The sequence below is a fragment of the Carassius auratus genome, chromosome 13 (assembly GCF_003368295.1).
Source record: "Carassius auratus strain Wakin chromosome 13, ASM336829v1, whole genome shotgun sequence".
NCBI classification, from domain to species: Eukaryota; Metazoa; Chordata; class Actinopteri; order Cypriniformes; family Cyprinidae; genus Carassius; species Carassius auratus.
Window position 1 is genome coordinate 2283161 of NC_039255.1, and position 14578 is coordinate 2297738.

A 14578-nucleotide genomic window follows, 5' to 3' on the forward strand; every position below is an offset into this window, starting at 1 on the left:
ACAGTGTTTAACTTCAACACAAACATAAGAGAGACACGTTTACTTTGGTTTCAAGTGAAGTGGATCACAGACATCTTCAAATATCTACAGAAATCCACACCACTATTCAAGTCTCGTTTTTACCTGGTGAAGATAAACTCAAGAAATTATTCTTCTGATCAAGAAAAAAACATTTGGCTTTATAAATGGGAATAAAAATATTTAACGACCAAAACATCACCGTTGCAACATTTTTTTTTTATAATACACTCAGATAGATGTAAGGTTTAACCCTTAATCAAACCCATGTGACTTAACAGCACGCTGAAAAAATAAATACAGACAATTTGCATAAATACAAAACATAATTTCAGCAATGCTGCGTCAACATATGCTCTTGCATACAAGAGTTTAAACTAATGACAAATATAATGATAAATATACTGGTAATGTGATGAACAGAGGACGCTACACCAGATGTGTAGCCTACTACAAAGACAATCAACAATTTCTGTAAACATTTCAATCACAAAGCCTCATAGGAGATGATTAGTAACAAAGCAACAAAGTATAATAATGGTTAAATGACACACACCAAAATAAAGCAATAAAATAATGCAAAACTACATAAAGTATTAAGACAAACTGATGTTGAGTGGAATATCACCTGAGATAAACAAACACTGTCTCAAAACAGTGATTTTTAGTTTATTAGATAATGCACTGCATGTTTTCACATCGTGGAGCGAAATAAATAATGCTTGCTCGTGTCAACTTGAAAGAGTCAGTCACCGACAAGGGTTTATTACTGTAAAGAATGAAATATATTTGGACCACGACTGTGTATTTCTCACCCTGAGATGCACACAGAAACCCTTCTTAAAAATAAAGATGAATGCATTTCTATCTGTGGAAGAGCTGGTTCCAGCCTCTGGTTGCTTCCATTAGATGTCTCTGTCCGTGTCCCACCCAAGCTTCCTGGTTTGTGAAAAGCCGCCCGCAGAACCAGCATCTAAACGTCGGCTGAAGAACGATGCTTTCTGACACCGTCGGTACTACGGTGTACTTTCTTCCACACACTCTTCTCAGCCTCAGTTTCAAGCCGAACCGTTCTTTAACCGTCCCGTTTGGCCATTCTCTCCCGCGGTGGGATGCGTGGCAAGCAGCGACGAAATTACGGCGAAAGGATTCGCAGTTGAACTCGGAAAGAGCTCGGAGAGTTTTACGAGAAAGTACGACACTTTGCACATTTCCTTTGTGCTTGTGAACCACTTTCATGATGTTTGTGACTTCGGGGATATCAGTGTGGGGATGGTTGAGGACTATGACGGGCTGGTCGTCGCGAGGGATTTTAACGGATTGCGAAGCGCTGTAGGGAATCAGTCGAAGAGTCACCGAAGCGTCTCGAGACACCGGCTCCCAGAAGAGGACAGAGTCTTCCGATCGCTTCTGGGATTTACTGATGGGAGGGTCAGCCGAGGACGTTTCCACCATGCGCTTTCTGTTGAGCGATGCGAGAGGGACGACTGACGAGCTGGATCCAGAAACTGATGCAGATGTGGAAGAGTTTGAAACATCAGGCGGGAGAGAGACCGGATCAGATCGCTGGCTTGTGCCTGATGGAAACATGAAGCAGGATAGCAGCTAAAATTGTACTGGTTTAATTTTTAAGTCTCGCACTGAGGCAAAAACATGTAACTTGGTTTATGGTTGCCATTAGCTATTTTGAGTGAAACATCAAAAAAAGCTAAAAAAAAAAATAGGTTAACGATTTATGTCTATAGAAGTCTGTTTCCGCCATTCAATAATAAAAAAAAAAGGTAATTGCAACTTTTTATTCCACAATTCTGAATTTTTTTTCACATAATTGCGAGATATAAACTCACATTTGTCAGAAAAAAAATCTGAATTATGAATTATAAAGCCAGAAATGCAAGTTATAGTCACAATTGCGTTAAATAAAAACAGATTTGCGAGATATAAACTCATTTATAAAGTCACAATTGCAAAATATAAAGTCACAGTAGCTTGTTATAAATGTACAATTGCGAGAACTCCCAGTTGTGTTATAAAGTGAGAATTGCGAGTTTTTATCTTGCAATTCTGACTTAATAACTCAAAATAGTCAAAATATAATAACCTTTTTTTTAATTATTATTATTCAGAAGTGGAAATGACCTTCCACACATGTCAGAGTAATACATAAAGCTGAAAAGCATTTTTTTGTATTAATTTTGCATTAAATGATTACATAATTTTTTTATAGAAGATTACTATATTTTACTTCTTAAATTAAATATTTTGAATATTTGTGGCAACAGAGTAAAAAAAATAAAATACCTTAAAAAAGTTTTCATAATAATTATCAGAGAATTATAATTTATTTCAAACATTTCAAACACATACATATTGTAAATGTATAATTTTAATTATTTTGTATTATTACTCGTTAATAATTATTACTTATTATTCCAAATGTTAATTTAAATATATATTCTATTTGAAATATAAAATGTTATAAATAATAAATATATAGCAATTAGCTATAGATACATATAGGGTTCTGAAATGATTAATAATGTTGTTGTTTTCTTCACCATATGTAGAACTCTCTAGCTTTAATGATAAACTAAATCCATGCAAATCAGCTGCTAAACGCTAGGTTAATAACTAGGTTTGCACAGTGAACCTAAAGCTTTGACCTTTCCAATATGGCGCATGATTTACATATAATGGCTCATATAGTCTTATCCACTTTAGATATCTATGTATGCATGCTAAGACCTATTAAACATCTAAATCATTTGCCTTCTGCAAAGAGTTTCAATGTTTTGTTGGATACACCGTGTGATGCTTTTCCATTGCATGACTTCAATCGTTTTATTTAGACCTCACTACCAACAAACCAATAAAATATTGAGTATAGCTAGAGCAAACCACATTCAACTAATCTAAAGAAATGTTTAGTCTTTTAGCAACTCCCTCAAATTTTCCATGACTATGGGAAACATGTCTAAAAGCCAAAACACCTGATCCCAGAATGCTCTGCATATCGCTTACCTCCAGCGTGTGTTAAATCTTTCAGATGTTCATCAGAGCTGACGTTAGGCGATAACGTACAGTCCTCTCTCGTCTCATCCAGCAAATGGATGGCTGTTGTTAAAGGCAGCTCACCCACCATATGAAGCTGGTCTGGAGCAGCGAGGCTTTCTACTGGGACCAGAGAATCTCTGGGGTCCATGTTGTTTGTGCATTCGTCAGCATTGCCATGGAATAACAGGCCCCCTGCTTCACTTTGACACAAAGACTCAGTCCCATCCTTCAAGGGAGATCTAGAGGACGGACTCACGCAATCAGACCCAGAGATAGAGCATGTGTTTGGTTGATGGTTAATGCAGTTTGAATCCAGTGCAAGATTATGTTCTTCATCAAACACCGTCGGAAGGAGTCGTGAACACCTACATCTTTCTTCCGAAGAACTTGCATCCGAGGTCAGATCACTATGGCATCCTGAATCTCCATGGCATGTGTCTTGACAGTCTTCCGCTGTTTTTGCACGGGGACTTTGAATATGTGCTTCGATGGGTGCATGTTCCTGATTGTTGCATCCATCTGTTTGTTGGCTTTTAATCCTCTCAAACACCGAAGACAAAAAGTCCCGCTGTGCTACACACTGTCTTTGGGACGAAGGCTTTATAAAAGTCACCTGAGAACGGTTTCCTGAGGCATTAGCGATTGAAATATCTTTGGATTCGTCTCGCTGATCGGCAGGTTTCACAGTGCGAGTATCCTTCGAAGCGTCTCGCTTGTTTGAAGGAATGACTTTGAGAACTAAATGCTTTTTGCCGTCCAACATCTTGACTCCGATTACCTTTGTAGTGCAGTCTGGGGGAATGGATATATTGTTTTTCTCCACGAGTCCACTTAGCTTATGTTTCCCAGTGACGCATCGCTTCGCATTCGTTTTTGATGGATGGGGTGTTGTTGCCGCTTCCTCGCTTTTAAGACACACAGGCCAGTTTTTAGCACTACAAATGTTCCTCTCGAGAAACTGCTTTGTTTCCTCTAAGGTCTTCTCTGGATCCACGAAGACGCCGTGGTCGTCCAGTAGACCGGGTGTGGAGAACGGGAGCAGTTGGGACGTCCATTGCGCTTCTGGTTTTGGACGTAATAACTTGAACTCTTGGGACATGTCTTGCTTGACGTGTGGCCGCTTTCTCCACCAATTCCTGCGGCTCCACCTTTGACGGCATGCAGCAGTCACGTGCTTCAAGAGATCGTCTTTCTGTGCATCGCCATTAGTAATGCAACACGAGTGACACACAAACTGCTTAATCTCAAAGACGGACAGTTTGCACTTCGGACAGTGGTATTGACCGTTTAGAGCATGCTGGGTTTGACAATGTTTGGTCAGTTGGGGAAGCGTTCGCTGGACGCCGTCATCACAAATCTCACAAGCGAACAAACAATCCTCGTGTTGCATTCGGTGCTGCTGAAGCGTAGTGAACACTGGCGAGGAGAAATTGCACATGTTGCATGGAAACATCGGGGGGCTTCCTTCGCCTCCATGGGCGATCTTATAATGCATTGTTAATTCGCGGGGTCTGAAGGAGATGCCATCGTTGCACGTGGAGCAGGTGAAGGTGTTTGCCGCCTCCAGACGTCGAGGCCATTTTTGGACTTCTCTGTTAGTTTCCATCCACATGCCGTAACATTCCTCTCCTGTTTCACAGGGAATGAAAAAGAGGTCTTCCTGAGACGTAGGCGTTTATGCCAAGTGTCCCTCGTTTCATTCCCAACCTGAGCATCAGGGTTGGCTTTGACCCCATTCATACTGAGCCCTATACAAGACAAGGGAAATTTGAGCTTTTAGATAAATCATGCTCAAAACTCAATAATCAATACAAAAAAGGTAACATCGTAATTAATAACCAACCTCTTTATATTTGCACCAATGTTTCTGGTTACAGTACTGTATGAGCGATACACTGTAAAAATGATTTGAACTTGGTTTTTATGTTTTGTTTTCCATTATAAATATCTAAACAATCTTAAATCAAGACATATTTACTCGAGAAGGAAAATTACTTAAGAATTTAAATCATGCTTTCTGAAAAATGTATAAAAAAATAAGTGAATGCTTTAAATAAGGAAAAATAATCCTGTTTTCTTTCTTACTCCATTGGCAGAGATATCTTCTTGTGCTAAGCATAAACACGTTTACTTTTGAGAGATTATTATACTATACAAAAGACAGTTATACTGAAAACAAGACAAAATACTGAGTAAGAAGTCTTTTTTTCTGAAAAATGTATCAAAATTAAGTGAATTTATGCTTAAAACAAGACAAAATATCTGTTAGTGGTGTAGGAAAAAAATAATATTGTTTCGCCTTTGAATTAAGTTTTTCCTGACCCCTCTGATACAATTATTGTTTGAATGTTTGTTTGTTTTTTAAGCATAAACTCACTTATCTTTGATACAATTTTAAGTCTTTAAATCTTAAGTCATTTTGCCTCTCAAGCAAATGTAACGACTTACGAATATTTAGACATTTATACAAAAACGAGACATGAATGCTAGATAGGTTTATTTTCCTGACCCCGATAACAAATATTTTTTTAAGTATAAAAACTTTCTTAATTTTAGATCCTTAAGTCATTTTGCCTCTTAAATAAATGTTTCTTGATTTAAGAAAATTTAGATAGCCTACTTATACCGAAAGCAAGATAAAAAAAAATATGTTTTGTGAGAACTTATTACATTTTCTCTTGTAATTTTGAGTAAATATTGTAATGCATGCTGTGTAAGCTATCTAATGACATTAAACTGAATTATTAACTAGTGTTTATGCCGCTGGCGTTCTTTGAAATGTTATATTCATATAACCTTAAACCACACTACAACATCTTTATTACAATTCAGTTCAATTAATAAAATTCAGTATGCTTGAATTAACATACATTTAAGTGTGCATTCAATACTCTGTACTATTACCATCATTTTTTTCATGCTAGTATATTTTTTGCTTACATGTATTATGTTCACTCAGACACATAGCCCTCCTTTTGTAATCTGTTTAGATTTTAACCATCATTCCTTAACTTTATTCTTATGACCACTTTCTGTTTTAGAGGTTGGTTTAAAGCAATTGACTGCTTATGCAACAAATGTGTAACAAATAAACGACTCAGACCTCAGTATTAATGGTTTCTGAATATGTACCATGGTAATACCACGGTAATCTTTTCTTTGAAATACTTTGTAAATTCCATCGTAATGTCTTTAAACCCCATGATACTTTAATGTGAATTACCATCACTATACAATGGCATTGTATTGCTTTATAATCATAGTTTTACTACATCAGTGTTTAATAGTTTCACACATGCATACCGACGATGAAACTAAACAGACATAAAATGTAGCTAAGTGATTCATCAAATATAATCCGCTAGCATCTACTAAGCAAGTTAAATAAAGTAACGTTTCAATCAGTCTGCACCTGTGGTTCAGTGTCACAATGCAATGAACGTGTTATAAAGTTTTACAAACGTTTAAGAACAAACTTAATGCAGTGCAATGTAAAATGCAATGCGATGCAATGAATTACTTTAGCAACTATGCAGTCTTGCTTATGTAAAGTTGACCAACAAACATGTTTCGAACTGCTATATTTTGCATGCCATTATGCGCGCGCGACATTGCGTTTCCACTTATACAACTATAGTTCTCCTTCAAAGGCGAAGTTTATGTAGTGCATATGTGGTAACGCATTTAAGTGCATGTAAAAGTGTCGAAGGCGATCAGACTTACAGCGCTTTTCCGCCTCCTGTCCAACCAGAATCAGTCAACAGCGCGCGGCAGCCATGACAGTTCAATCCGGGGACAACAGCAGCTCAAACCATGAAAAGAACGGATTACCTGCATGCCACATCATACTAATGTCTAATTGCATTGTCTAAATTTCATGCATTGCATCGATGCATTAATGCCTAGCTGTATGCTTTCAGTTTCTGAAACAAGCTTTCTTTTATTAATGCAAATGCAACAGATTTGAAAAGTACAGCTCTAAGAAGACAGCATGTGCTTCCTCTTTCCACACACACCATTCAGCACTGTTTATAACGACCATATAGAGGCACACAGCTCTTATCTGCTGAGACTTTGTTACACACTCTTTTACATGAATGAGAATGTGAGAAAAGAAGAAAAACAAGAGAAAACTAAACTTGTGATCTAAAAAGTCAAATTAAAATGGAAATTAACTGTGCACAATTGAGGATGATACAATATTGAGAGGGAGAAAAGGTGCATTTAAAAAAAACAACCATTTAAATATCATATTGATAAAATATTTATCATTTAAATCAGAGGTGCCAAACCGTTTAATACAAAGGATCAAAAATCTAACTTGACCGAGGGCCATGGGGCCAAAATAAATAGTGCATATATAACTATACCAAACTATATTAAAATGTCCCTCATAAAATAAAAAATAAAAAAAAAATGAATATGTTATATCCTTTTTTAAATCAAAAATGAACTTATATTGTTCGTACATTTAAAAGCAAAAAAATATATAAGAATAATAATAATAATAATATATGTGAAATTCAATAGTATTTGTGATACTGGTGATAATGTCTTTCTTGTAAATTGCTTTAGTTTTTTGCTAATTGTGTGCCCTTCTGAATAAAAGCAGTTGCCCAATTAAGTAAACAAGGATTTCCTCCCATTTCCATCCTGTAGAAAATTTCAGTTTGGTGTAAATTAACTTAATACCATCACTTCTGGGTTTCGATTAAATAGACAGTTTGTAATTATACTCCTGCTCTATAGAACAGTCCTGCTTCTAATGTATAAAACACATATAATGTCTTTATGGTTGCAATTTTATGGCCAAGTAAATCTTTTCTTTAAATGCTTTAATGAAATACACATAACAAAACACATGAAACAATACAGTAATCAATACGAATTTGCTGTTGTTGTTTTTTTTAAACAGGGGTAATAATATAGGAATAAGCAGAAGTTAGGTAGTGTTTCTTAATGCTGGGATCATTATTGAGGAGAGGGTGGCCTCTAGTGGTGAAATCGTGTTATAGCAAGCTCAGTTATTTGGGTTAAAAGGTGTTCCTTTACAAGCAGCTATTACTCAAAATTGTGTTTCTGAAAAAGAGTTGTTCCCAGCTCTTTTTTTCAATGCAATTTTGTGATTAGTAGCTCATTGACTCCAGCTCTGTTAAAGTTTCGCGTTTTGTTGTGATGAAGCTGATGAAAGCTTCATTCTGATTGGTTGCGCGCTGTGATTGTAAGGCGCCTTTTGATTGGCTAAGAGTGTCAATGGGCTAAGAGTGTAGTGTGAATTGTTACTTTGTTCGTGAACACAGAGTGCAAACTTTGCTTTGATTCACACTTTGATTATCTGAGTCAGTTTGTTCTGTCTGCATGCAGGCGTCCTTGTGTGGGGTGAGTTCTCTACTAATTTAAAACACTGAAAGGTTTTATCGTCTGCTTTTCCCCTTTTAAAGTTACGCTCGTAGCGCTATTCTGTATTTCACTTGCCTCTTTGGTTTACAGTAGGTTTATTCATGCTAGAATGTGATTCCGTTCATTGGTTCTTGTTATGTTGCCTGTGATCTGCATTGCTTGGTTTGACCCGATAACTGTTGTGCACATTGAGAATGATCTTCTCCTCCTGATTGAGAAGAAGTGTATTGGACCAATCAAGACCTTCAGCGGTCTCACCGTCATCAGTGCTGATTGTTTCTGGAGTTTTGTTTTGTGTTGGGATGGACTGAGGTGTTTGTGGCTCAATGAAGCTGATCTGATCTTCATACCTCATATATTCCAGGAGCCCAATGGAGCTGGAGGGTCAGTGGTGGAAAGGGGAACTTGCAGAGGACATCCATCAGGCGCTGCGTTACAAAGTTTGTATTCCTGTTATTATGTTGCTATTTGGTGCCACTTACCATGTGTCATGATGTCATGCATGTTTGCGCAAATGAACCGTGCACAAATCTATAATTACATAATTGTCATAGTAGTGGAAGTGTCTATTTGTTTTTTATAATGTTATGCATGCATTCATTTACATAACTGAATTTATGTAAATACAACTTGAATGCATGCATTTACAACTTTACAGAATTCATGCAACTTTACAAAAGATATGTAAGGGCAACATGAATGGATGTATATTATGCAAGAGTAGTGCATTCATGCAGATGTAACAGTTCTGAATTCTTGTAAATTAATTTGAATTCATGCATATGCATGCATTCAAGTTGCATTTACAGGTGAAGGTGCAGGTGAAGTGACATGTGGCCAAGTATGGTGACCCATACTCTGAATTTGTGCTCTGCATTTAACCCATCCTAGTACACACACACACACACACACACACATACTAGGGTCTTACCTCAGTACTGAAGGTGCTAGTGAGTGCTGGTTATTCAATCCCCACCGTGACAATTCCTGCTGGACCTGAGACTCAAACCTGCGACTTTCAGGTTACAAGTCCGACTCTCTAACCATTAGTCTACGGCTACTACATTTCAATGAATAAAGTTAAATCGCATATGCAAGCATTAAGTTGCATTCACATGAATTTACTAATTTTGCATATGCATGCATTGAGGTTACATTTACAACTTTACTGAATTCATGATAATGCAACTTAACGTATTGCATATGCAACTTCTGAATTCATGTAAATGCAACTTCAGTGCATGCATATGCAACTTTCCTTGGCTATTGCATGCATGTGCAACTTAAAGTGATTATTGCATATATCAGTATTATAAAATATTTTTACTGCAGTGTGGTTGTCTCACTTGATGTCCTCAGGAGCTGTGCTTGCCTGTGTACAAAGGACAGTCTCCACAGCTGAGTCTTAGACGATATTTCGCAGACCTTATTGCTATAGTCTGCAATCGGTTCAAGCTGTGCCCTGCGGCCAGACACTTGGCTGTTTACCTGCTGGACCTGTTCATGGACCGCTATGACATCTCAGTACAGCAGCTTCACATGGTTGCACTGTCCTGCTTGCTTTTGGCCAGTAAGAGTCAAACTCCCATTATTGATCATGACTGTAACATCACCAGAAAATTTGCATAATTCCTGCTCTTATTGTGAATGATGCACAAAGCACACCACAGAACATTGTGCCATAACCACTCAGCAACCAATGTTTTTAATCCAGGTAAGTTTGAGGAGAGAGAAGACCGCGTCCCGAAGCTGGAGACCCTGAACAGTCTGGGCTGCATGAGCTCTATGAACCTAGTTCTGACCAAACAGGGTCTCCTGCACATGGAGCTGCTGCTCCTCGAGACGTTTCAGTGGAACCTGTATCTCCCCACAGCTGCTCACTTCATCGAGTACTACCTGCCGGTCGCCGTGAATGAGATGGACCTGCATGACGGCTGGCCGATGGTATGCATGGAGAAGACCATGCAGTACATGTCCAAATATGCTGACTACTTCCTAGAGGTCTCTTTACAAGGTGCGGAGTTTAATTCAAATGCAGTGCATTTTCAACTGTTGAATGTTTTTGTTATTTTTTATTAATGGAAAATTAATACATTTTTCTCCTTCAAGACCATGCATTTCTGCGATTCGTCCCGTCCCTGGTTGCTGCGGCGTGTGTGGCCTCCTCACGGGTAATTCTGCATTTGTCCCTGACCTGGCCTCCGCGCCTCCAGCGTCTGTCAGCGTACACCTGGGAGCAGCTGCTGCCCTGCGTGGAGAGACTTCTACTGTGAGTTTCACCCAGAGTTGTTGTCCTAAAACAAAAACCATCTAAATTGAATGCATGTAAATAAAGTTTGAATGTGTGCATGTACAACTTTAATGAATACATGTAAATGCAACATGAATAGATGCATATACAACTTTACTGAATGTGTTCAATTTGCATTTACATGCATTCAGTAAAGTTGCATAAGCATTCAAGTTGTATTTACATTTATTCAGTAAAATTGCATATGCATCCATTCTGAAGTTTGTATACGTATGCATCAATAAAGTTTAATTTACTTGCATACAGTAAAGATATAAATGCATGCATTTACACTAAGTTGTATTTACATTTTTAATGAAAGCATGTAGTAAAAGAAGTGCAACTGTACTGATGCATATGTATAGAAACATTTCAGATTGCAACTTGAATTGATGCATATGCAACTTTACTGAATGCATTTCAGCATTTTTTTTTGTTACTTGAAATAAAATACAATACAACTTTATTTCAGCTAGTTGCGTTCGGTTTCACTTTAAGCACTCAAACTGAAAATAATGTGTTCTAGTTGAATGGTTAAGTGTACACTACAAACATGGACATCATCTCTTTCTCAGTGCTCATGACAGTGACGTAAAGGAAGCAAACAAACAGAAATGCCCACAGCCGAGTGCTCAGCCTGCACAGATGATGTATCCCGTCCAGGGACCGAGCGTGTCCTTGCATCAGTACATGCAGCGGCCGAACACACAATACATGCAGCAGAGCTGCCAGCCGCTGGTAGTGTCTTCTCAAGGTCCTGCGACATATCTGACACATACGGCCTCAATGCAGGTCTCCACGGCACCTGTGCATGGGCTCACACAGACACAGAGCATGGATGCTAAGGTCAACATACCAGGCAGAGCTTACCAGATGAACCCGCTGTACCCCTGCGCCGCTCCCTGCTTCGACAGGTGATGAAACCGGACAGAAAAGCATCAGACCGTTTGCACTGTTTGTAATCAAGTGTGCAATTGTGGGATTGCAAACACCATAAATCAAGCACACTGCTCTTAAATGTTACTTGAATCAAACCACTTCAGCTGCTGAATTCTGAATCCTTTTTAATTTACATGATTGGGGTGAAAGCTAGTTAATTTAAATCACTGTAACGTTCATGAGGTGTGGGGTAATCTGAGATCTGCAATATTCTAGTGCTGTTGTGCATTACCCACTGAATGCTGCCTTGTGGTGTTTCATTTGTTGTATTAAGTTTACTCCAGTATTATTATTTAGGGCCATCTTTCATAAATGAAGACATCATTGGAGTTCAAAGTAACGTTGTATAAGAAAAGAATGTGTTTTTTACTAGCACAAGCAGGTGTTATTTTGCTCTACCTCATTGAATGCAGACTATTGTTGTCTTGTAACCTTATAAAATGCACTTTGTTACAGTGTTTGTTTGTGTATTTTTTAATAAAAATGCAACATTTCTGTTGTAGCTAGTTTTTGGTTTGGGTGTTGGAATTTTCCCCTGAGGTTTGTATGTTCATGATTAAAGTTCACACTTCTCAGATTCACACAAACATCCTCATATGAAGCTGTTTGTTTAATTAATTCTGTCTCAACCACATCGTTCACTATGTTTTTTTTTTTTAAAGCATCACCATTATTATTACAAAGCACCACAACAACAAAAGTTTTTAAAACAAGCTGAGATGTGCATTCTCCTTAATTTAATTGATAATGATTATATATAGAGAGAGGGTCGCTGTGATTTTTGTCAAATAAGACATGTTCCTGGATCAACATCTTTTGATGAAACTGGATCAACATTATTCTCCAAAAATAAAGACTTAACCAATCTGTTTTGGTAAAGTCATTAAGTGTCATGTCATTTAGATTAATTAGAATTTAATTTAGGGTCCTGAAATACCCTGAACACTGCACAGAGGTTAAGATGACCAGTGCTACATAAATAAAATACAAATTGAAACTCATCCTATTTAATTTTAATTTCCCCTTACTAAATTATACAGTTACTGATGCTATGGACTGTGGGATTACTAACAGGCTATTAACAAAAAATTGTCTCTAAACCTCTTTTCTCTTCATTAAAACTTGATCTAGTAGCCTACATGATAGAATCAAATGCTTTGCAAATCCGCTCGAAAGACCCGATCTGAATCAAATGTTTTGCAGACTCGCTCCGAAGCCCCGATCAAATGATTCGCGAAACGCGCTTCGGAGTCCCGATCTGAATCAAATGTTTTGCAGACTCGCTCCGAAGCCCCGATCAAATGATTCGCGAAACGCGCTTCGGAGTCCCGATCTGAATCAAATGTTTTGCAGACTCGCTCCGAAGCCCCGATCAAATGATTCGCGAAACGCGATTCGGAGTCCCGATCTGAATCAAATGTTTTGCAAGCTCCGATGCCCCGATCAAATGATTCACGAAACGCGGTTCGGAGTCCCGATCTGAATCAAATGTTTTGCAAGCTCCGAAGCCCCGATCAAATGATTCGCGAAACGCGCTTCGCAGTCCCGATCTGAATCAAATGTTTTGCAGACTCGCTCCGAAGCCCCGATCAAATGATTCACAAAACGCGATTCGGAGTCCCGATCTGAATCAAATGTTTTGCAAGCTCCGATGCCCCGATCAAATGATTCACAAAACGCGATTCGGAGTCCCGATCTGAATCAAATGTTTTGCAAACTCGCTCCGAAGCCCCGATCAAATGATTCGCGAAACGCGCTTCGGAGTCCCGATCTGAATCAAATGTTTTGCAAACTCGCTCCGAAGCCCCGATCAAATGATTCACAAAACGCGATTCGGAGTCCCGATCTGAATCAAATGTTTTGCAAACTCGCTCCGAAGCCCCGATCAAATGATTCACGAAACGCGATTCGGAGTCCCGATCTGAATCAAATGTTTTGCGAACTCGCTCCGAATCCCAGATTTCCGCTATAGCGTTCATTCGCTTGCCGAAAAATGGCGGAGACCAAAAGTATTCAGATGTGTATAGTGTGCCTTTGTGTTTTAATAAAAACGTAAGCTATTTATCATTTCATATAGTTTTCCCACCGACGAAAGGTAGTGTGTGCTAAGCACTTCACGGAGGATGAGTGTCCAACCGGAGTACGGTCGATCTCGCACCGTGGGCTGTGCCTTCCAGGTTTGCGTGGAAAAGTTGCGGAGACGTTAAATCACGCGACAAAACGGGATGTTTGTGGTGCAGAGCAGTAAATGTCGAGGAGCACGATTACAACAGCCGTCCAGTCCCAGGTGAGTGTAATGTGTTAACTAAACAATAACTTATATTAAAAGTTATCGGCAAATATAGACAATAATCAAATATAGTATAATATATATAATATATGTTTTATTTGTATTGTTAGATGTAACGTTATACATTTAATGTAGCACATGGTAGCAGTTATGCTAACAGTCGAGCAGGTTAGTGAAGCGGTGTTTTTATACTTTTGCCATCACCCTTTTATACTGCTCTCTTTCTGGCTGAAGTCACACAGAATTAAAAAAGACATTTAAAGTTATCAATAAAATCCACAACAATGTAGGAAATACGAGCAGTTGAACAAACATTTGTTGTACAAGCAGAATTTAAATTATTTTATAATGGTTTTAGGTTATTTAACTTTGAATTGATGTTCTAAGTAACTTGTATATTATTGCATAAATGTGATAGCAACTTTCCAAATTAATGAGTTGTTTTTATTAAAGTGTTATGTTTAACACAAAATAATACATGTATTATTGTTTGCTTTATGTTAATTAAGTGCTCTTGCTGAGGCATGGGAAAAATAAAGGAGCTGAAAAAAACACCTGCTAGTGACATCACCATCATCTACTCACCT

The 14578-nt window shown here is 38.1% G+C and overlaps 2 protein-coding genes across 2 annotated transcripts; one reads left to right on the forward strand and one right to left on the reverse strand.

Moving 5' to 3' along the window:
* Positions 1-230: 230 nt before the first annotated feature.
* Positions 231-4650, reverse strand: LOC113112324 (zinc finger protein 518A-like). The gene is made up of 2 exons (XM_026277786.1): positions 3040-4650; positions 231-1595 (listed from the first exon to the last, which is right to left on the reverse strand). Exons 1-2 carry the CDS (start codon positions 4565-4567, stop codon positions 883-885), a joined length of 2241 nt encoding a protein of 746 aa, XP_026133571.1. The 5' UTR covers positions 4568-4650; the 3' UTR covers positions 231-882.
* A 3713-nt stretch (positions 4651-8363) lies between these two features.
* Positions 8364-12425, forward strand: LOC113112336 (cyclin-J-like). Its single transcript, XM_026277804.1, has 6 exons — positions 8364-8451; positions 8837-8912; positions 9832-10042; positions 10187-10486; positions 10582-10741; positions 11338-12425. The coding sequence occupies exons 2-6, from the start codon at positions 8844-8846 to the stop codon at positions 11678-11680; spliced, it is 1083 nt and encodes a 360-aa protein (XP_026133589.1). The 5' UTR covers positions 8364-8451; positions 8837-8843; the 3' UTR covers positions 11681-12425.
* Positions 12426-14578: the final 2153 nt, after the last annotated feature.